At 36.2% G+C, this 24,329-nt stretch overlaps 3 protein-coding genes across 5 annotated transcripts; 1 reads left to right on the top strand and 2 right to left on the bottom strand.

The window, feature by feature from the left end:
- On the bottom strand, positions 1-1,383 carry LOC113750298 (MDIS1-interacting receptor like kinase 2-like). The gene has a single exon (XM_027294294.1). It carries the CDS (start codon positions 1,381-1,383, stop codon positions 1-3), a length of 1,383 nt encoding a protein of 460 aa, XP_027150095.1.
- Positions 1,384-2,806: 1,423 nt separating this feature from the next.
- LOC113749052 (serine/arginine-rich splicing factor SC35-like) lies at positions 2,807-6,341 on the bottom strand. Of its 3 annotated transcripts, XR_003464491.1 has the most exons (10): positions 6,174-6,341; positions 6,006-6,084; positions 5,399-5,478; positions 5,215-5,281; positions 4,931-5,002; positions 4,204-4,407; positions 3,922-4,105; positions 3,682-3,821; positions 3,220-3,505; positions 2,807-3,123 (listed from the first exon to the last, which is right to left on the bottom strand). XR_003464491.1 is itself a non-coding variant. In XM_027292694.1 (8 exons), the coding sequence occupies exons 1-8, from the start codon at positions 6,247-6,249 to the stop codon at positions 3,816-3,818; spliced, it is 768 nt and encodes a 255-aa protein (XP_027148495.1). In that variant the 5' UTR covers positions 6,250-6,341; the 3' UTR covers positions 3,507-3,815. The 3 variants fall into 3 exon arrangements, 2 of the variants coding, with proteins under 2 accessions (XP_027148495.1, XP_027148496.1); XM_027292694.1 differs by lacking the exons at positions 2,807-3,123; positions 3,220-3,505 and having other exon boundaries at positions 3,507-3,821; XM_027292695.1 differs by lacking the exons at positions 2,807-3,123; positions 3,220-3,505; positions 4,931-5,002 and having other exon boundaries at positions 3,507-3,821.
- A 3,499-nt stretch (positions 6,342-9,840) lies between these two features.
- LOC113749396 (sugar transport protein 5) lies at positions 9,841-15,322 on the top strand. Its single transcript, XM_027293121.1, has 4 exons — positions 9,841-10,203; positions 11,912-12,231; positions 12,636-13,265; positions 14,712-15,322. The coding sequence occupies exons 1-4, from the start codon at positions 10,041-10,043 to the stop codon at positions 15,132-15,134; spliced, it is 1,536 nt and encodes a 511-aa protein (XP_027148922.1). The 5' UTR covers positions 9,841-10,040; the 3' UTR covers positions 15,135-15,322.
- The last annotated feature ends 9,007 nt before the right edge of the window (positions 15,323-24,329 follow it).

Below are 24,329 nucleotides of genomic sequence, written 5' to 3'. Positions count from 1 at the left end.
TCAAATAACAGAAAACATAGAGAGGTCGCCATAGAAAAAGTTGTTGCTAAGATCCAAGTGGTCCAAGTGTGGATAGAACCCAAACATGATCAGTATCCCCGAGAGGTTTCCACCGAGCTGGTTTCCACCGAAGGCAGCTCTACGCAAACTTGAGCAGTTCTTCAAGCCTCTAGGAATTGGACCTGTAAGCATGTTGTCATTTACAGTGAAGTTGCGAAGCACTCCACTTTGACATAGCTGATCGGGCAAGTGACCAGAGAAATGATTTTCTCCCATGATCAGATGAAGTAACTTTGTCAAGTTTCCAAGCTCTTGGGGAATAGGACCAGAAAGATGGTTCATGCGGAGATACAAATACTGCAAGTTACTCAAGTTACCTAGTGTAGCAGGAACGGAAGCACTTAGCAGATTATCGGCAAATTCTAGATCCTCGAGAAGTTTCAGATTGCCCAACTCCTTGGGAATTGAACCAGAGAGTTGATTGCCATATAAGTGCAGGAGAGTCAAACTGGCTAGATTGCCTAGTGATGGTGGGATTGAGCCGCTTATACTGTTATTGAATAAACTCAGACTATGCAGTGATGTTAGATTCCCTATCTCAGGAGGAATGAGACCAGTGAGTTTATTGCTGTAAAGATGCATGACCTCTAGTTTGTTCAAGTTTCCAAAGGAGGGTGGAATAGGACCTGATAACTGGTTTCCGTACATGTAAAGGTCAACAAGATTGTAAAGATGTCCTAATTCAGGAGGAATAGGGCCAGAAAGCAGATTATCATAGAAATACAAATAAGTCAAGTTTTTTAAATTGCCCAAGGAAGCAGGAATAGGGCCATCAAGATTGCTAGTGGCCAAAGCCAGATCACTTAGAGACCTTAATTGCCCTATCTCCTCAGGAATTGAGCCATTTAACTCGTTGGCATTTAAATGAAGGGTTTGGAGATTTTTCAATCGGCCAATCTCGCGTGGGATAGTATTTGAAAATAGATTGCGCTGCAAGTCAAGATACAAGAGCTTGGAGAGGTTACCTATCTGAGGTGGTATGGTCCCAGAAAGATCATTCAGGGTCAGATCAACATATTCAAGATTTGGGAGGGATGAAAACGGAAAGTTGTAGAGAGTACCATTGATACTTGAGTTTGTGAGGTTCAACCGGTTGACACTTCCATGAATGCAAGAGACACCATACCAAACGCAGGGGCTGGCGATTTCTTTTCGAGAATGAGAAGAATTCGCAGCATTTGGCGGAAGATTCCATGAAGATGGCAGGGGATTATCCGGGTTCTGAAAACTTGCTTTCCATTTAAGAAGAGCCTCAGCTTCTTCAACAGAAGCTAATGCACTTCCCAGGATGCAAAGGAATGCCGTTAGAACTATAATGATCATGGTTACTACGTTAATGTGTGAATTCAAGATGGCTCAAAGTGAACATTTGAATGGAAAAAATGAAAGTAGTCGTCTCATATATTGTCCTTGTTTGTGTTACTTTCGGGGGGATCGGTAGAAAATGAAAGTTGTCACCAATGGGTAAACTTCGACTACGCGTGGACTTGATCGATCCTCTTAGTCTGTGTTTTAGTCAAAGACTAGTTATTTCTTAGTAGACAAAAACACAAGTACTTAAATTTTTGTTTGGAAGTAGTGAGTTTCTCATAATTATTGTAGAATTGCCTCTTTTTTTTGTGATGATAAGTAGGCATGTCTCACCAGTAGTATTATCTAATTTGGATTGCTATTTTTTGAAATTTTTATTAAAAAAATATATTGTAATGATTTGATGAATGCGAGGAAAAATAGTGATTAAGAAGACGTGTTCATAAAAAACGTAAAAATTTTTTGATAGAAAATTACAATCCAAACATCACCTAACACTTTTCCATAACTCAACTACTATTGTAAGATTTGGTGCCTTCAAAAACTTCAAATTCATAGCTGTTATAAATAGTTGTGTATTTTAAAAGATTTTGTCTCACATTAGAGAATCAAAGAGACTTCCAATCATTTTATAATGCTTAATTTCTTATTACACTTGTGGTGAGTTAAGACCTAGTGTGGACTCGTGCCACAAGAAGGAAGTGTAAACCGATGGGTTTGCACCCACAAATTTTTCCAACAATAGATAGAATTTTGACTAGTATCACAAATTTTTCAACCATCCAATTTCACGTGGGATGGTATTTGAAAATAATTATTGCCCTGCAAGTCAAGATACTTGAGTTTGTGAGGTTCAACCTGTTGTAATGATGACGTAAGCAAATATATTTTGACAAATAAACCGCAATCCAAACAAACCCCTATTTCCCTGACAAAAAATTGCTGCACATGTAACAAAGTTTAACGTTCATGCGCGTTTACTTTCTATCTGGAAAACAACGAGTCCAACACGAATTCTTCAGTGTGAAAATGCCCAATTTTCTCATAACCTAATAAAACCGGGATCCGACTTCCTCAGGCAAGAATGAAAAGGAGTCCCAAAATAAAACAGAATACTCTTATACATACATGCACACACATATATGCCTGCATGCATGCACATAATCATACGAAGTTCATTATCTCGCAGCTTCAATTACCCTGAACTTTGAAGATGAACAAAACTCTCCAGCGACCCTTTTTTTCTTTATTCTTGCTTATCAACGCAATTTTTCGTCGTCAGTTAGCTAACTAAAACTAAACATGTTCTGACATTCAAAAATACCTCTTTGACACCAAAATGTAGCCTACATTCTTCTGAAGTAAATTTCCAAGAATGTGGCCCACATTCTTCTAAAGTAAATTTTCTATGCATTAGTTTACGCAAGCACAGTAGTTCACATGATTAAAATTCTATTAGTTTGAACAAATGTTAAAAAGTAATATTAGATTAATACACATCAGAAGGATAAACACTTGCATGTTGCACGTTCTTCCCACCTAGTTTTGGCAAATGTGGTAAAAGCTAAATTTAAAACCAGCAGAAGCAATAGACCAAACGTCATCCTCCAAGTCCAGACTATGGTTTTATATGTCAAACTCCATCTAGCAAATTATCAACATTACTGGACCCTGGTTCCTGAATCAACTGCACCAGCTACACTTAATAAAGCAGGCGCTCGAACCATCTTCTAATTGATCACATCAAAGATTCTTCAACACAAAATTGAAATCAGCAAAAAGTGAAGGCTATTAGGTCAAGTGCAAACCATATTCGACTTGTAGCAACTTTGAGTTGATTAGTCTTACCAATCATGACAGGGTCAGAAATTTGTAAAGAAACTGAAGTTTGTCACCAGCAACAAAATAAAATAACCAACAGCAAGTAAAAACAGCATCAACAGCTGCTGCATCACACAAACAGCATCTACAGCTGCATCATAAAAACAGCAACAACAGCTGCTGCATCATACAAACAGCATCTACAGCTGCTGCATCATACAAACAGCATCAACAGCTGCTGCATCACACAAACAGCATCTACAGCTGCTGCATCATCTTGCCAATCAGCCACATTTACTCTTCACGAACACAACTATAGAAGGCCAGTAGAGGGTCCATCATGAGTAAAAAATTGAGTAATAGTGGTCACATCAGTCAATATGTTCACCAAAATCGACAATTTACCAAATCCACACAAACCATAGTGCAGAAACTAGCATCAAACTAGATATAAAGAAAGCGCAAGTACAACGACGAAAGGAGCTAAACCTCATAACCAGTTCGGCCAATTAAGTTCTATCAAGGTCTACACATTCATAACATGAATATCAGAAATGGTCTCCTCAAGACAAGCGCTGCACCAAGCTTCAATCTGAAGATCCATGAGATGGTATCCTGCCCACTCAATCCTAAGAAGAGAGAGAGAGAGAGAGAGAGAGAGAGAGAGAGAGAGAGTTTAGATTCAAATCTTCTTAATCCAAGTGAAAGTAAACAAGGTTTTGATCTCACATCAGCATCAGAGTGCGGAGATCGGCTTCGGGAATCAGCACGTCGACCACGCGGTGACAGACTTTTTGAGGTTGGTGAACGATCTTTCTGTTTAACTGCATCAGGACTTGCACCACGAGAAGGGGGGGTTCTGCGGGGAGATTGGCTCCTCCTAGGACTTGCACTGCGCCGAGCAGGGGAGGCACTGAGACATTTATAAAAAATCATTAGACCACAGCCAAAGCTCATAAAGCAAGAATTCATCCCTAAACGATGAATAATGAGCAACAAGAAAAGCACTACCTTCCATAAGACCGACTTCGACTGCGTCTATCATCATCATATCTGCCCCTTCCACGGTCTTTGTGGTAATCAGGGCTCCCACTGCGGCTTCTGCTTCGGTGACGATAATCTCTATCCCTGCCACGACGACCCTCACGATCCTTTCCTCTGCTTCTACTACGGCTACTTCTACGATGATCCCTATCCTTGTAATCATCCCTGTACCTGAAAGGGTTCCAACAAGTCAGCAATTATTTGTAGGTTTCATATGCGAGAAAAGCAACATTCTTGAAAATCCAAGCTACAGATTCCAAAAATTTGAAAGCACAAGAAAATTTCAAAACATAAGAAAAGAAAGATAACAATAATAAATTGAAACGACAATAAAACTTGCAGTCCAGGACTAAAGAAGCACTGTATTTACCACTACACTAGCAGGTCTCTTATAAGACCCAGAATTCAATTATAAAGAGATTCAAACCCCAACTCTACTTGACAGTATTTTTGTGGACCAATCCATAACAATGAACAATGATAACTCTGTTCCCAGAAGAGCAATGTTAACCAGATCTGAAGGTTCCAGAATCACCAACAGAGTTCCAACTCAAGTATGCCATTACACCAACAAAACACAACTCACTATAACCATAAAGTCAATCTTTCTGCATGCTATGTCTCCTCAACTGTCAAGTAAATACAAGACAAGTTCCACAGTAAAACCCCATAATAAACAGACTAAATTAGATACCTTGGCCGAGGGCTGCGACTTCTTGACCTTCCTTTTGACTTGTAAACTGGTTCCATTATTTTTCCTTTGTGACTATTATCCAAAGCAAATGACAGTTGAAACTTAGTAGAAAACCTTAATATACATTCCAAAACATAGTAATCAAACCTAACTACTTTAATCTTATAGTCATTTTTTTAAGTGTCCTTGGACAACTAAGGGGAAAAAATATTCCAGGAAGCTACATTAAAATAATATGGCACAAGTTTAAAAAATAAAAACTTAGGGATAATCAAATCTCTCACATTCGTTCAGCATTTGGACCATATTTTGCGAATTGAACCATTATCTCCCTTCCATCAACAACTCTTCCTGAAATATTAACCAAACTCCATGATGAGAAAGCTTGAAGCAGAAAAGAATTTCAAACCAGAAGATAAACCCAAAGCATACTTAAGCAGGTCAAAATCTTTATGATACACAACTCACCATCAAGCTTTTCAACTGCCTTCTGTGCTTCATCCTGGTACTTGTATCGCACAAAAGCAAATCCTCTTGAATCACCAGTCCTAACAATCACACCCACAATTTATCATATGAATACTATGCACATGCACACACACCATAAGGCGGCAAAAATAGCCATTCAATGAAAATATGTATCAAAACAAACTGGTTTTATTTTTCCCGTGGGAAGTCCAGGTTTTTTGCCTTTTTATTTGTAACCTAAATTTCGACAAAATACAATAGGACTATCATATTTAAACAGATTAAACATTGGGATAAACTTCCAGATTGGATTAAACTTCTCCAAATTTTGCTACAAGTTCTTCCAACACACACAAAACTGAAAAACAAAACCTACAAATTTAAATGCGCGAATACTCTATCTAGAGGTGGAACGCTCAGCATACAAGCATATTTCCAATCCTAACTAGTAATATTTGCTCAAAAAAGAATAAAGCCCAGAACTCGATAAAAGTTCCAAAGTATCGAAACCCTGTTTCTACAACTCATCAAAAGACGAAAACTTATACATTTATGCACATAAATTAATGCTCCGAATCCAGCTGAGTATGAATACAAGAGAGAATACCTGCGGTCGCGGGGGATGAACACGTCAACGACTTTGCCATACTTATCGAAGAGCGGGAACAAATCATCGGCGGTGGTACCTAAAAAATCATAGAAACAATACTAATCGGAAGAAAAAAGAAAAAAATCTTAACAAGAAAAAAAAGAACAGATTTTTGGGTGTAATTACGGAAAGTGATGTTAAGGACGAGGAGAGAATAGGTATCTCTGATGTCCGGAGGGCCCGATCTCCCGAAGTGCGACATTTTTTCAGTCTGAATTGAGAGTGTGTGACTGTGTGAGAGAGAAACTGATGAAGAAGAAGAGGCGAAGGGCGCAGGAGGTGCTAGGGCTTGGGAATTTGAGGAGCTGACGAGTGGATGGAGTAACGAGGGTATTGGTTGATTTGACGAATGTACCCTTGGACACTGGAGTTAATTACTAGTTATACCGCTTGATTATTGTTCGTTTGTTCTAGAATGTTTAATGGACTATTGGCCTGTTTGGAACCTGGAGTTTTTTAGGAGTTTGTCTAGTGTACCGTGGAAGTTTTTGAAAAAATTTTGTTAAAGTTTTTGTAAAACGAAAATTTTTTTTTCCTTTTCTTTTTTTTCTTTCTCCTTCTCTTTCTCTTTTTTTTTTCTTTCTTTCCTTTTTCTTTTCTTTTCTCTCTTCTTCTTCTTCTTCCTTCTCCCTTCTCTCCCCCGTTACCTCTGCCTTCCCAGCAGCCATGGCCCTACCATTTTTTTTTCTTTTCTTTCTTTTTCTCTTTTTTTTTCTTTCTTTCCTTTTTCTTTTCTTTCCTTTTTCTTTTCTTTCCTTTCTTCTTATTCTTCTTCTTCCTTCCTTCCCCCTCCCTTTTCCCTCGCAGTACCAGACGAACCAGCAGCCCCTCTCCCCAAATTTTTTTTTCTTTTTCTCTTCCCCTCTTCTCCCTCTCTGTTCCCCTCTCCCCCTCTACTCCCCTTCACCATCTCCCTCTCCCTCCCAAAGCAGAGAACCAGCAGCCATGGCACCTACAAATTTTTTTTTTTGCTTTTTCTCTCCCCCTCCCTCTCCCATTCTCCTCCCCTTTCCTACTCCCCTCCCCTTCCCCCTCCCCTTTTGCCCAATCCGGTCGTTCGACCAGATCGCAGATGCGATATGGTACCGTGCGATCAGATCGCAGCTAAGGAAGCGGGAGAGTGGCCAGGGAGGGGAGGGGAAGGGGGAGAGGGAGAGGGAGAAGGAAAAAAAAAGGGGTAGGTCGGCGGCGAAAACAACGGCGGAGGTGGTGATGGCCGGCGGCGGAGGGGTGGCCGGCGATGAAGGTGTGGTGGATAGGGATGGGGGAGAAAGAAGAAGAAAAGAGGAAGTTTTTTGTGTATTAGATATTTTGAAGTGTGTAGGTTAAAAAATTTGATAAGTTTTTTTGGGTTCCTGTAGTTAAAGTTGTTAAAAAACTAGTAGCTAAAAAATTTGGCCAAAAAACTCGGTTCCAAACAGGCCCTATATGTTTTCAGATTCGCATCGTAAATCGACTCGGCCAAACTCAGAGTTCAGAGGCAATGAGTTCGACCACCGAATAATGTCATGAATATGTCATATATATATATATATATATATATTGTAAGTTAAATTTACAGAATATAACCAAAGAATTCAATCATCCAAATTTATATCCAATTCACCAAATTCAAAATTCACAAAATTTATAAAATAGAAATCCCATACATACTCAATCCTTGATAAATAGCAATCCAAATAAGGCAATAAGTTCATGTTCAATTCTTGATAAATGTCAATCCAAATAAAAGCAGCATGTTCAATTTCTAAATCAAAGAGCTATCTAAGCCATACTTCATCTTCATTTTCATTATCTCCAATTTCATAACTTTTCAAGTACATATCATCCTCATTATCAAGTTGCACAATATTTGTGTCTTTCTTACCCAAATCTCATTTAAACACTCATAAATAAAAAAATTAAAAATTTCATGCCAGATTCTGTTCTACGTTTATGATCTGATTTGGATGTTGGATTTGGTCAAAAGTACGTAGCCGGAGGCCCGGAACATGACAAAATGGGATTAAATTAAACTGCCGCTGGCATCCTCCCTTTATTTTCATCAAAGCAAAAGCCCCCAACATTTTTTAAGAACAAGAATGATCTTCAGAGCACTCTTACTAAAGAGACATAGCTATCACTAGACGTGACATGAGAAATCCATTGTATATCACCCATTTCAAACACCAAGTCCATCAGATTTTTGGGGAGAAAATGATCACTATGGGTGTATAAGAACGAAAATGCGACATTATGTAGTTAAGAAACATAAAAAGATTCCCATCAGAAATTAAAGTTTGCCATGGGGGTGTTTCATCAAAATGATGACATGCATAACCAAAGCCAAAAAAAAAAAAAGGTATGATGGGTTGGATGATATCTGAAATAGTTTACTATTAAGTTTCTAATTTGACTTTTCTTGGAACATTTTATTATGGCACCAACTAGGTACAATACAATTGCAAGGCTCCAAAATTAAATATACACCTCTAATTACGCGACCCAAAATCCAATGACTATAAGATTATCAGTAGCGACAAAGAAAGCATCAAAGCATGAAAGCAATAGCCCCTTCATTCACTTGAGATATATAGCATATACCTTCCTTGCAAGGCGCGATGTAAATTGCAATCCATTTTTTGTTATTTGTATTTTTATCATTTGCTTTATTATGCAATCTAATAAATAAAAAACATATGATTAAAATTATAGTGAAAATGTAATTAACGAAAATAGAAGTGCCATCTCTCTAAAAATGGATAATAAAAACCATTTTAAGCCCAACTCACAAATTGGTTTTAGTTCTACAAAAAGACTGAAATCAACTTCATTATCTTTCTCATTTGGTTCAAGCATTACAGTTTCTGTATTACTCCAACTGAATACGGCTTGCAGATTGATTTAGAACAAAAAATTTTCAATGGAATTTGAGTTTTGAGGCAATTACTGGAGTGGAATGCCCTTGGTAAAGTAAATTGCAAATAAAAGTATTTTGGACAGGGACTTATGCAATTATTTGCTACGGAGTCCTCCTCAAGATTTATATTTTTTGAGCCCCCACAATTTTTCAATATGGAATTTCCAAAATTACATCTACCAATCAATCGCGAGTAGGGGTGCTAGCAAGTCAAGCTGCTTGCGAGCAGCTTGATCAAAAGCTTGACTCGAGCTCGGTAAAATCGAGCTCGAGTTCGAGTTCGAGCTACTCGTTAAATTTAACGAGTCGAGTTCGAGCTCAAGAAATAAGTACTCGAGTGCTCGCCGAACTTAATCGAGCTTTCATATTTTATTTATATTATTTATTTATATTATATTATATATTATATATTTTTAAAAAAAATTATAGATTTATTTCAAAACTCGAGCTCGAGCTTGAGTAGCTCGGGCTTAATATTTACTCGAGCTTAAACGAGTCGAGCTCGAGTTTAGTTTTATTTCATCGAGTCGAGCTCGAATTCAAATTTTTTTACTCGATCGAGTTCGAGCTCGAGCTCGAGTAGCACAAATTTTGATCGAGCTCGAGCTCGAGTATGGTGCTACTCGAGCTCGACTCGGCTCGATAGCACCTCTAATCGCGAGGAGTAGTAGGCAGCATATTTGCTCGGCTGCCCTTGAATTGGTTCATATTGATAATTGAACCAAAAATTCTCTATTGAGCACAATGCAAAAGGTACTTGGAGGAGCCGTGGGCTCATTTTCAGGGGCCGTCCGCTTCAAAATTTAAACAAAAAAAAAATAAATGAATGGATAAATGAATGAAAGGTCTAGATCGAGCCAAATGGGCCGGCTCGATTAGGATCCTTGCTTGCCGTTACCTAACTCGACATTATTTTCACTCTCCAATTCCCCTCTCATAAGCAAATCTTCCTTTCTTTATACACTGACGATTGAGAAATAGCAATAGTATTACCACTTCAGTTGACTAGCGCAGGGATCAACACTTCTTGCTCTTGCTGGAAAGCAAAAGTACAAGCTGAGAATAACCAAGAAAGTTAAGAGAGTTACAACTTAATGACGAAAGATAAAGGCATGGCTGTAGGCGTTGGGGGTCATGAAAGGCTTATCAATGGCCAGGGCTTAGAGGTTGAAGGTAAGATCACTGATGCTGTGGTCATCACCTGCATCGTGGCTGCATCAGGTGGTCTCATTTTTGGATATGACATTGGCATTTCAGGTATGTACTTGTCTTCTGTTTTCATTCTTTAATTAGTTCGGACTCCTTGCTACGTAGTTTTCTGCTTATTAGTATGATTTTGCTTGCCACCTGATATAAATGAGAAAGTATGTCAGGCTCAAATATGGGGCTCACCAGCTAGATTTTCAGCCCATCTATTGTATTCTTCGTATTTTTTGCTGCTTTTTACCTTCCCGGGATATTAAATTTCATCAGTTAACAGGATAATGGTGCTAGTGCAATCTGTTGACTGTTAGATGAAATTTATTTCCTACTATACAAACCACAGCGGTTATAATGCTTCAGATGTTTGTTGACTGAATTGGTTGAATGAAACATGCGGTCAAACTCAATAATTGATGATCACTAGGAGGTTAGAATACGCAGTTGTTATAATTGGTTCGTCATATTTTAATGTTTTTTAAATGCATAAGAAATTAAAATTTACATATATACAAAAGAGTCCAGTCAAAGTTCCACCAAACTATCACTTCCTATGTGGAATATGACATGTTTGGCACTAATGACATGGCATTAACTTGCTTTCTTTTTGCTCTTTTTCGTCTTGATGTGCAATTTTCCCTGTTTCCTGTTTTCTTTCTTCTGTGTATTCTTTAATTCCATGGGAGCGTCCTCTTGTCGCTGCTGAATCCATAAGCAGGGCTAGCACTATAGCGGCAATGGCTGCTGCCCCTTTTCAAAGACATGAAGAAGCTCAAAGTATATGCATAAAATCTCACAACATAACAACCATCATTTGTCTCCGATCAATATCTAAATAGCCAGCTAAAGGAACATGACATTAGTATCCATCTTCTTTGAGGTGTTGGTCACCAAAATTTCGATTAATTTAATTTGTTATCTACATGTTCATCTAAGCATTTTCAACCTAAAGTAGTTAAGAGTACTTAAAAAAATAAAAAAGAAAAGAAAAGACAATCCCAAATACATGTTGTAATCGAAGGCATTTTTTTTTTTTTTCATTTTTTAGTGTAAGTGGGAGATTTTAAACATGTAACCTCTCACTTACACGTTCTCCTCTGTACAACCCGCTGTAAATAATAAAAAATTAGGCCTACAACTGCACAATTGTTCGCACACTACAATTGACATGTAAGGTGGCTTTTGGGGGAGCACGGGGAGATAAAAGAGGACAATTAGATCATGGTGGAGATGCTGATAATCAAGGGTATAAGAAATTGAAAATATCACTTGTCAATAGGCGTTCAAGTACTTGAAATTAATGTAATTCAATGAAAATCTTAAGTTCAAGTTAGTCATTTTCAGACAAGCAGCATGTTGTGAAATCTAGAAGAAAGCTTCAAAGAATATCTACCAATAAGACCTTCAATTTTCTTTTTCTTTTGCTTTCTTAATGAATTGAGAATGGTAGATTCTATTGCCCACATAAGTGGGAGAAATCAAGAAAACAAAACAAGATTGGAATCGCTAAAATATCAACATTTCTCCTCGTCAGATTTATGCATAGGTGACCAATTGGTGTACCCCCGATTGAGAAATTTTGTTTCACATGTACACACCATACACAGCCCTACTGTTGCCCTATTTTTTTAGATAGATGGCATATTTGATATTTCTCCACATATCATGGAACAAGTCACTCTGCACAAGAACTTTTTAGATGATTTTATATCTCCTTTTAATCACAAAGATAAATTTGTTGATATTAAGATTCCGTACCTTGCAGGTGGGGTGACTACAATGGAACCATTTCTTCAAAAGTTCTTCCCGTCAATACTGAAGAATGCTGCCGGTGCCAAAACTAATGTCTATTGTGTATACGACAGTCAGGTTTTGACAGCTTTCACATCTTCACTATACGTTGCCGGATTAGCTGCGTCTCTCGGGGCTAGCCGCCTCACAGCAGCCCAAGGCAGAAGGAACGTCATGGTGCTAGGAGGTTTCACATTCCTTGCCGGAGCTGCTATCAATGGCGGGGCTCAGACTATTGCTATGCTCATCCTGGGACGTATTTTGTTAGGATTTGGTGTTGGTTTTACTAACCAGGTACTCTGATAACTTTCAATTGTTTCTTTTCTTAACCAGTTGCTACTAAATTCTACAGTTATATCAAAGGCAGCACAACCTTAGACTAACAATTTATTGTTCCAAGTCATGTATCGTAGAACTTAAAGTTAGGACATTAATGGATGGTGGCAGCTACATATAAGCACTTGCTGATGTGCATTGCTAGTTAGTAATTGCTGGCCTAACAAAATTCTTGTTATAATTTGTCGCGTTGTCAAGAAAACTATTATGTATTCTTGTCTAGGTTACCAAATTAACGCTTCAAAAATGGCATTTGATCTCCAAATGTTCATTTAATCTACAGTTAATCTAATTGCTGATCTAAAATCAAGTTGGACAATTCTTAACTTCTAAACTGATTCTTTCTTTCTTTTTTTCCCAAGGCAACGCCAGTTTACCTTTCAGAAGTAGCTCCACCAAAATGGAGGGGTGCATTCAACACGGGCTTTCAATTTTTCATTGGCATTGGTGTAGTTGCAGCAAATTGTTTGAACTATGGTGCTGCTAGACTCGAATGGGGTTGGCGACTTTCCCTTGGGCTCGCCGTAGTACCTGCAGCCATCATGATAATTGGTGCACTTCTCATTTCAGACACACCGAGCAGCCTTGTGGAGCGTGGAAAACTGGAAAAGGCCAAGAAATCTCTAGCCAAAATCCGAGGAAAAGAAACTGATATTGAAGTTGAACTAGCGGATCTTGTCAAGTCCAGTGAAATTGCGAAAGCCATGAATCGAGAACCTTTCTTGACAATTTTTGAGAGGCAATATAGGCCCCATCTTGTCATGTCTATTGCTATACCATTTTTTCAGCAACTCAGTGGAATTAATATCATTGCCTTCTACGCCCCAGTTCTTTTCCAGTCTCTGGGATTTGGAAATGACTCAGCTCTCATTGGTGCAATAATTCTAGGACTGGTTAATCTTGCTTCCATCCTTGTGTCCACTGCCGTAGTTGATCGATATGGGCGAAGACTTTTGTTCATTGAGGGTGGTGCACAAATGTTCATTTGTCAGGTAAGATTTAAATCAGTTTGAAATATGATTATGTAGATTTACATGTATTAGAGCCATAAATTCACGATGCACATCATAAATGAAACATCGTAACACATTAACCACGCACATGGCCGGCTAAAAAATAATCTTTACCTTGTCGTAACGTGGTCTAGTGTTAGGAAGTATACTTGTTACATGGGTTCAAAAGGCAATCTGATACTGAGGTCTGTCAATCGGTTTATTTATTTATCTATTTATTTTTTGGAGCTGGGATTTTGTAAGTCTAAGTTCGATTTTTTTTTTTAAAAAAAAAAGTGTAAAACACTTGGACTTAGGGTGGCAATTAGCTGAGTCGAACTCGAATATTAGCGTACTCAAAATCGAGCTTGTTTGAGAAATAAATTGAGATTTAGATCGTGTTCGAGCTATTCGATCAAATGCGTATAAGACATACAAGTTGTCATCATAGTAGGGTTTTAGGTAATTTAAAATTTTTAAAAAAATAATAGACCCAAGTAACTTGAACTCAGTCAAATTCGAATTCTAGTCGAGTTTTTGACTGAATCGCTTACATACAAACATTGGCACCTCTATTGAGGCTTTTGAATTTTGGACTTTGAGCTCATATTAAGAGGTTTATACTTAGCTCCCAAAGATGCTGGGGCTTCATGCCTATTTTGGACTCGATCTAAACTCATAATTGATTCACAATTACAATGTAATATATCATACATAAATATGCAATTGCATATAAATTATAAATGGTAGACATTATAATATATGCGGTTATTAAATCATATTCATATGTATAATAACGTATATAAATGTCCAAACCAACTTTTAATTGGGCTGGCCCAAATCTTGATCGACCTAGTAACACACAGCGCTCAGTTCTAATTCTTTTGGACTGAGTTCGAGTTGGCTGTACACCATTGACAGTGCTACTCATAAGTGATTTTTCCATTTGCTTGTTGCTCGAGCACGTTGTTTTTTGTTTCTAAATGCTCTGTTTGGATCCCCCGTTTTTGGAGTGTTTTTCAAAAATTAATTTTTTAAATACAATAAAAATTTTTAAAAAGTACTCTAAAAGGTAATCTAAAAATTAGTTTAAATTTTTTTAAAATTTTAAAAAATATCTCAAAATATATTCTAGAAACTCTTCTACTCTTAAATATCCCAAAATATTTTCTAAATATATTCCAAAATATACAACTCTGCTACAACAAAGTTTTTCAAAAACACTCTAAAAAACAGCTAATCCAAACGGTTTCTCGCCAGCTGGAAACTAAATTGATGATGTCTAAGCCTTTCTAGAATTAGGAAAAAAGAAAAAACTAAAAACAATTGGGTAAACATTACATGGAAACCACAATATAAATGTGGTGATTAAATGCTGACAGGATTGAACTTAGATATGCGTATGAGTACTTTATTTTTCCCTAATTGTGCATGATCTTTGTGAAGGTTGCGGTTGCATTTGTAGTAGCTGCGGCGGCGGGTACTTCCGGAACCAGGCACATTTCTAAGGAATATGGTGCCTCCATAGTGGCGCTGATGTGCGCCTACGCAGCAGGTTTTGGGTGGTCATGGGGTCCTCTCAGCTGGCTCATTCCAAGTGAAATATTTCCGGTGAAAATTCGAACGACAGGGCAAAGCATAAGTGTTGCTGTGAATTTTGCTACAACTTTCATCCTGTCTCAAACATTCTTGACCATGCTGTGTCACTTCAAGTATGGTGCTTTTCTTTTCTATGCTGGTTGGATCGCTGTAATGACCATATTCATTGTATTTTTCATGCCTGAAACCAAAGGGATTCCTATGAATTCAATGCATCAGGTTTGGGAAAAGCATTGGTTTTGGCGTAGGTTTGTTACGGTGCAGCCGTAGGCGATATCTATGGTGAAACCGAAAATTAATTTAGAACCAAGACAAGGTTCAAATGTTCCTTCAGATTCGATTTACTAGTTGGTAAACTGAAGAGAAACGATCAGGCCCTGAAGAGCTAGTTTGTTATGAAACTTTGATTTGTTTCTTTTACAGTATTGTCATCAACAGCCTCGAAAGGTATTCTAACATTCCAAAATCGTTATGGCCTTGAAGGGACAATGTATTGGAACTAAGTCTTTTTTAGTCTCGACCAAAAAAAAAAAAGGAATTTACCCTTTATTGATTTTTTCTTTGCCTATTTGCACTCCACATACATACTAACAGTTAACCAAGAAACCTTTGCAATATGCTACACATATCATATATAGGTTTTCTTCTCTTAAATAATGGTAGTTTATCCTGAAAAATAAAGCAAGGAACTTCTTTCTTCTGTTATTGAAATAATGAAATCGTATTTTCCCCACCTGCATTGGACCCAAAATTTTGACTTAGTGGAGGCAAATCTCGAATCATTACATTTTGGGGGATTCAATAAATTTAGAATCACACATTAAATGAATCTAATTTACATGTGACGTGAAGACAATGTGGCCATTTCTTGAAAAAATTCTTCCCATCCATACTGAAGAATTTTCCCTAATGCCAACACACACACATCTATGGTTCACATCACTGGCAAAACCAGAAACTAAGCTTTGTTTGGGGGTCAAAGGAATAAGTGAAAATATATATTAGTACTTATTTGAAGAGGATATAAAAGAATTTCGAAAATTTGAAAGGGGAGGGCAAGATCTAAATTTTATAAGAATATATATATGTCCATTGAGGGACTCAAAGTTGTATAACCGTTACTATCTATCAGAACGAAGTTGGATAGATTTTTCTTAATTAACATTAGATTGTTTTAAAACTTGGACCTTTTGCTTTGATCAATGTGATATTTCTTTTTCGCTTTCTTTTTGAAAGAGCACTGAACAAATGAAGATATAGACGTAATGGATGTAAGGATACATAAATCAACTGTTATTTCTGATTTAGCCCCAAAAGCTCTCCAATTGTATCATTTGTTTATACTCTTCAAGCTCAAGTTCAATATTCTAAACATATCGACTCTTTGATTTTCTGAACTTAATTTGTCATAGATTTGATATGCTACCCTTGCATTAATCGAACATTTGAGGTTGCCACTAGAAAAGCTTAGAGAAAGTAAAAAGGATTTGACCTTACGACCCTCTGGAGAAACCCTATAATACTAGTCATTCCAATGCCAAAAATTTGCTACTTCACTCAAATCTCAAGTATGACATAATTTCAAGAGCCTTCCCCCTCATCAAGTATTTATGGTTTCCAATATCTATACCATGGTTATGTTTAAATTGCTTAGGAAAACTGGTGAGAGACCGGTTAGCATGATTTCTAATAGCTCAAGAATATAGGACGAAGTTAAAACAAAAAAATTAAACCCAATCAAGATATTAATTTTGTTGTTGGAAGGCGAAATTGGCCCAGAACATAAGAATTTGAAAATGATTCCCAGAGTGGAATTGGCCCAATTCCAGACACTTAGGAATTTCGAAAAACTCACATTAGCAATTCATCATTACATTATATGGTAGAAAATGCCAGCAGAATTTGTTTCCAATTGACACTAGACTAATTAAGATGGTAACATTTCTCAGTATACAAAATGCTGAAATTTTTTCTGGATTCATTGTTTTGAAGGTTGCAGTAGCCTGCCTTAGTCCTCGTTGTTCTAGACAATATACGTCTATGCTGCTGGTTTTTGGTTGGTGAATGGAGCCATGGGAAAAATTCGAACCATCGGTGGGAAAAAGCACAAGTATAGCTATGAATTTTGGAGTGTCATTTTTGCTGTCGCAGAACTTCTTGACCATGCTTTAATACTTCAAAATGTGTGTGTTTGTGTAGGAATCTTAGTTCAAAATAACTTCAAATTGGTTGTTTTTTTTAAGAACCTAAGTAGTTGATAAAATTAGCTTCCAAAATTTTTCTCTTAGAGTTCCTTAGGCCCCAATGTTTCATACTGCAGGCACATAAATTATAAGCATTAGGGGGGAACATCATTCTTTAACTACAGAATTAATAGAAAACCCTTTGTTCCTTGCCACATTACTCTCAACTGAAAGGTTATCAAAAGGTTTCAAATCAACCAATTTGCTCATACTAATCATGAAAGTAGACAAAAGTATAACTACAGTTTCAGGCTGACAAATGCCGCATTTTGTCAGACCAAGGCACAAACAATTGTCGGTAACAACCGTCCTAAACGACATAATATTTTTTGAACAAGGCGTAATTCTATGTAAATTACTTGTAAAACTTAGCAACAGAGACATAATTATTACATATGGGATTCATATGAACAGTAACAAAATATCACACTTTTATTGTAAGGATGTATAAGAAATTTACATAGAGTTATAGAGTTGCAAAACGTTCAGAAAATGTTACATTGTTTAGGGACAGTAAATCTGCCCCGCTTCCCATTTTATCCTAGGAAAAGAATAATGGTTATGTGCTAATTAAGCACGCCCATTCTGTTCATCTACTGTAACTACATATGCGTATATTCCGGATAGGGATGGTTTTCGGACCAATTCATAACATGACAAAGCATTCAGTATAAATGTTTAAGACCTGATGAATATATCAATGGTGCTAAATGGAGTACTGATCAAACAGTCAAACAAGCTGTAGATTGAAAAAGGAATGTACCAGATTAGACTCGATCCTTAATCGATAGGATATCCAGACTCTAAATTAACCTAGTGATATCCAGTAACTGTCACTTTGAAAGATGAAACATCTCTTGATATGAAACGGGAGTGTGGCTTGAAATTCTGGTCAGTTTTTTAGTTAGCACCGTTTCCAACAATCAATGTGCTACGTGACACTGTACCAAAATATTGACAACATTTTCCCAAATCAACTAGCTAGGGTAGATAGACATTATTGAAAAGGTAGACCACCTTTTGATTGCAAATAATTGTAGCATCATGATCTTAGATTTGGTGAAAAGCCAACTTGATCAGGATAGATGTATATGTAGATGGATGGTTAGCCTAATGGAACGTGGTAGAGTTTTTTCATTTTTGAGGAAACAGAAATGAAGAAATAGATAATGCCCTATTCGGGCTTGAATGAGATTTGGAAAGCCTGAAATGACACTCTACCATTTATTTTATAAAAATGACGTTTCACCATAAGCAGCATAACGGCATAAGTAACCATGCATCTGATCTAGCTATGTTAGTCACAATCTCTTTGCTTCACTGGTTTCAGAAATTGCTAAAACACAAGCTATCATATCATGAAACAATGCTTTTGATTTTCCACTTTTTTTTTTCTTGCAAATTCTAAGATTAATCAATCTGATTAGTCAGATTCAAAATCAAAATTTCATACGATGTGTTGTATTTACAATGGTTTGGAGGTCAAATTTTGAGTTGGGATAATTTGACCTCACTTTTGACAAGTTCCAAAATAGACAAATTTGTAGTATGATGAGGCTAAAACGGTCTCCAAGTGCGTACGTAGTGTTAGTTTCTCTTCTTTCTGGAATATCTTCATAAGGAGCGTTAAATTGAAACGTCAAAAATGTGTAGCATTAAATGCAATACTTATTGAGTGTTCAACATTGATTTTAATTTTTCTGATGTTGAGTGGACAAATGCTTCTCACCACGTTTAACCAAATCAAACTTGCTGACTGTTAAAAGTCAAATCAAACCGGAATCTAATAGTTTTCCCTTTGAATTAATTCATTTAGGTCAAAACTTCGGGCTTTTGACATTGAAATAATTGCTGTATACATAAATGGTGTTCACATATTAGAGCCCACTTCTTTTTATGAATTTGTTTAATTGCTTTACTAGTTGGCTACGTCCATGGACTAAAAATTCTTAATCATTTTCTTGCTCCATGATGAACCATGAATTACAAATAGGAAAGGAAAAATCGAAGTTGAAAAGAACTAAGAAATGTAAATCACAACCAAATGAAAGTTTATCGGAATTAATAGCAATTAGACTGTTTTTTTCCAATTTGAACTCCTACTGGATGTTCAAAATGTTATACTATGATTCATCAAGTCCACTCTTCCATTTACGAATAGCATCACCATTCCCTCTGCCAACACAAGTTGCCTTAGTTGACAAAAACGGATCATTTCTTCATAAAAAGGTCATTTATTCAAATTTTGCTGTCGATATAAAGACTGTATAGGTGAATGATCTGTAAGAATCTCTGAAAACGACTTACGATCCCAAAAACATGTCTTGTTCCGTGATGGTGATCGTAATCGAATCCATCCAAACTATATATATTACCACTCCCTTTGGCAAGAATATATTTCTAACTCAAAATCAACATATGCTAATTGAGTGCTTCAAAAAAAAAAATGCTAATTGGGTTTTTTTTTAATACTATTTCTTTCGTGAACTTTGTTACTTAGATTTTCTTGAGTCTGTATATATATGTGTAGACACACACAAAGAAACACACAGATACATACGTTTGCCATGTTGTGTACATACCCACACATTGAGTGTATTAATAATATATTGAGTGTCTATTGTGTACATAAAAATCTATCCCTCCAAAAATCCCTGAAACAATTGCACTCACCAACCAACAGTGACTGTCAACTGTCCGCAGGAATGCGCAGGTACTGTACACTTTTCTATATAGTCCACATTTCGTAACGCAGGACCTCAAAATAGTACTATCTTTTTCTAGTAAACGGGACCTCATTTACAGATAAACCCTAATAAATTGGTAGATTAAGACACGATCCGGTGGGACAAATTAATAAGTTCTTATGTCTTACTCCGTATATGATGTTCAAGAGCAACAAAATTGGCTTAATTTTTCAAATTTATTGTGCACAATGTTATTGACTATATTATAAATCAATAAGAGATGTCGAGATTGTTGTACAAGACTTTAATCTAGTGGCTAAATTGAGACATCGAGACTTATGGGTATTATGTTTAAATCTCTTTTACCCCTCTCCGTTTATTAAATTCCATCCCTACCATACTAGAGAAAATTTGTTAAAAAAATGAAAAAAAAAGCCACTTTAAAGTTACATAACTTTAGTTATATTTCTTGAGCCTAAAAGAGAATAGGCCAATAAGGTTTTGGTCCAGTGGTCAACTTTAAAATCTTTCTCATTTGTAATTCGCTTTTGTATTGATTCCACTATTATGGATAGTTGTAAACTTGTAATATTGTTAAAGAAAAGGTCTGTCTGACATTAAGATTGAGTTCAGATGTTGATTTTTTAGAAATAAATAGAAAGGAGAACAATAATTATTAATACTGCATGCATTCATATGATAGGTTATGTGTGATTTAATTGTACAAAATACATCCCTTAAAAAAAAAAAAGAGCTTAAACTTAGAGGAGAATACGAAATATGGACAAGGTTATTTAACCGCTCATCCCGGCGCCTCTTTTGTCCATTAAATAACAAAGGTTTCATAAATTCGTTTGCCAACTTGTATTGATTTTTTGAATCCTCAAAATAAGTTAGACGTCAGAACCATCCAATTATGAGGATGAAGCAATTGAAATAAATGTTGCTAACGTTTTTAATATCATTTCACATTTATTTTGTTGACAAGTTTTAATTTCGTGTCAGTTTGTTCTCATCACATTTAAATGAACATGACACAAATAGTCCCATGATTTGAATAATAAAGTCAAGACATAAAAAATTTGGATCAATTATGAATCCAATGGTAAAGTGTAATTAACCTAATGAAGTAAGAACTGAAGGTAATAAAAAATTAAGACAATAATGATTGGACTTAAAAAAAAAAAGAGCATGTAATAATCCACTTAATTATTCCAAGTTTGACAAATATGTTTGAGTACGCCTCTGCATGCATAAGATCAACTAGCTTGAGAAGCGACCAATTTTATTAACTAACGCGTCTTTAGTAAGTAGTTGACCACCAAAAAAGAAGATTTAAATCTACATATATGTAGTAAAGCACCTTTTAGGTCTAAAATCCTTTCTATCTAGCCCCTCATCTAACTATTTGGGCTCTTCTTTTCCCTTAAAGTAAAATAGGAAAAGAAAAATGAAAGAAAAAAAAAAGACTCGCCCTAATACTTTCTATCCAATTTTGTTAGATTTTCCAATACAGATATAGTCAATTAATTCGCACATTATACAGATTATCAATATATCAAAGTCAGCTTACTTACCAGTGAACGGAATGGAATAAAAGCTAGCAATATATTTAGGTGTAGCTGCCTTGAGATTGATGTATAACTAAAACACAGGAGCTGGCTTTTATGGCAAGACAAATATAAAAATCGAAATTTCTTCATTTATGTAGAGTGTAGAGTACCATGAATTAATGATGCTAAGTTTATGGGGACAGAAGAATGATGTTAAGTTGCTCAGGAGATAAAGTTGCACTTTCCAAATCTAAGGAATGCACCATCCACTTCGATGATTGAAGCCCACTCACATTTTTTAGGTCACGGTATAATCTTCAACTTGTACATTCCTTTTTACGTCAAACTTCAATCAAGTGTGCAAAAAAATTAATCTTCTCCCAAAGAAAAAAAAGGTTCTCATATTAGGCAAACTCATAACCTTTTGTATTGCATGCTTGACTAATAAGCATTCTTATTAGTTTCGGTGGTCAAGCTATCTCTTAGAGTCTTTTTCGTAGTCAAGTTCAGGACTCAAATCCTATGCTTAATAGTCGGAAATGGGAAGAGTGTGGAAAAAAAAAAGAATATTTTTACTAATTGATTAGAAAATATATGTTTTGATATGGCTATATGTACGAAAACTACAAATGACACAGCTACAGAATTTGCAATTTTTGAAACAGTGGAAGAATGAAATAGTTCTTTCTTTTTTCTGGCAAAAGAAAATAGGACTGTAAAATTGAAGTCGTGAAAATGTAGTAGTACTATTCATTACATAAAAGGAAAGTATCGTTCATAGATTGCTTTGTTAATTGCATTTAGATGGGGAGGGAGGGATATTGGCGGAAATGATGTCCGGAACTATGAAGCAATAGGTAGTTTAGTCTTTGAAGCGATAATAAGGAAGCAACGGGTCTGCCTCCTGCCTCGTCGGCCATGCATGCATCGATTCACAAGCAGATGGTTTTGCTCAGATACTGTTGGGTCCCAAGAAAGTAGGACTCTATGCCTCCAATGCTTGTTATTTCTTGTACTACGTACCACTGAAGCAATTACACCTTGATTGATTGAACTAAGAATGTAATGTAATTTCTCTCTTCTCCATTGTTGGTCGGAGCCCAAGTCAGAATGCGGTAGTGAATGATAATTAAATTACTACCCTTTTCTTATGAAATTGGAGGTCTTGATTTTGATTTTAGTATTTTCTTTCAAAGGGAGTCAAGTGGACGCTCGTTATTATATCTGATTTACAGCTAAATTACTGTGTGAAAGCATACATTACACATGTATGTAGACATTTGTCTAAATTAATTTTATTTTTTTAAATTAACATTTTAGGCTTCTCTTAACGAGCCAAATCCTTGATTTTATTGTACACAAGTATTGTTTAATAAAACAAAAGGGGGAAGGAGTTGAAAATAGATAGTAGTCCATTGAAAAAGTTAATGTTTATGTATCTGACAACAAGATTTGGTCATGTAAAATAGTAAAAGTGGGAGAGCTGGAACATACATGAACATTATCAATTCATGGTTCATGGAATATTACGGCCAAAATGCACTTTCTCCCAGAAACTATAGTTTGTTCCCTCTCACATTGATTCCTTGATCAACTAATTAACTGTACCATGATGCCCTCTTAAACTATTTTATTGAAACAGATTAATAACAAACACATGTAGAGCGCAACGGATCTTCTGTCCCACATCCCGTGCCACTCTCTGGAACAGAAGATCCATTGCGTAGACCGAGTATCTGAGGTATTTAGTAAATTTGTTCAAATTGCATATATTAAATGGCAATCTTATTTTCAAACTTAACATCAATAAGCGTCGATCTTGCTACCCAATTGTAGAGTCTCAACAGGTATTTGTCAATTTCCACAGCACATGATTCTACAGTGACATACATATTGCAGATGGTTGTTAAGTGCAATTAAGTCCTTTAATGGATCTTCTATTATTGCTCTTCAATATATGGAGGAGAAAGATTTGATAGCTTCTATTACAGATGGTGCAAGTCTATTTAATTAGGACTAAACTGCACTGTAGGAATAAACCAAAAATTTAGGAAGAACAAGAAAAAGTTAAAGTTGAAAAAGTATTTCTGTTCGCAAAAGAAGCTTTGTGATTAGTGATTATATATTTTATTTTTTTCAACATATATATTGCTATCGTAGTTGTAGCTAGCTAGTGGAGTATATTAGAACAACATCCATTTTGCCCTCCTTAACGAAAATACATTAATACGTATCAAACCTTATTCTTTACGGGAACTCTTCCAAGCAAACTTAACTTAATTGATCCTCGAAAATTTAAGGTTTTTATCTCTCTCTGTCACCCGAAATTGAAGTCAAATTAATACTAATTCTTTTATGTGCATGCCAACAATTATATAGCTCAAATTAAAGTTTTTGGTAGGAAGGCTATGCTGATCCTTCTGAGACCAAAAAGAATTTTCAATTACAGCAATTATGAGCATTAGATATATCGGTTTGGTTAACGAGTATCATTAGGAGGCACTTGTTAAGAGAACTTTCATATGCTTTTTTTTTTTTTTTGAAGAAAAAAATCTTAAGATATATAGGGTTTACTTGAGATCATCTAAATACATTTTCCCAGCTGGCTAGCTGTATCAAGAAAATGTTTTTACATTTCAAGAAAAAAAGGAAAAAAGAAAGATATGTTTTACTACCACTTTTGCGAGGGTACTGTTAAATAAAATAAAAAAAAAGGCAATGTTGCTAATTTTGCATGAAGTGCTACAGCATGAATGAGGGTAGTATAGTAGAAGTACGTGACGTGAGTAAGGGAGATAAATGAGTCAGAGATGGCTAGGCAGAGAGCGGGGAAGGGGCTTAAATGAAGGGAAGAAGAGGTGGGTTGAAGGCATTTAACAGAAGCCGGTGGTGTGAGTGACGAAGGGGAAGATGTTTGTACAAAGCGAGGTGGTTTCAATGCTCATCCTTGAATTCTGCATTTAATTGAATTCAAGATGATTT

Source organism: Coffea eugenioides, chromosome 10 (assembly GCF_003713205.1).
Source record: "Coffea eugenioides isolate CCC68of chromosome 10, Ceug_1.0, whole genome shotgun sequence".
Lineage (NCBI taxonomy): Eukaryota > Viridiplantae > Streptophyta > Magnoliopsida > Gentianales > Rubiaceae > Coffea > Coffea eugenioides.
The sequence above is the reverse complement of the archived record's forward strand: the minus strand, read 5'-3'. Positions and strand labels throughout refer to the sequence as shown.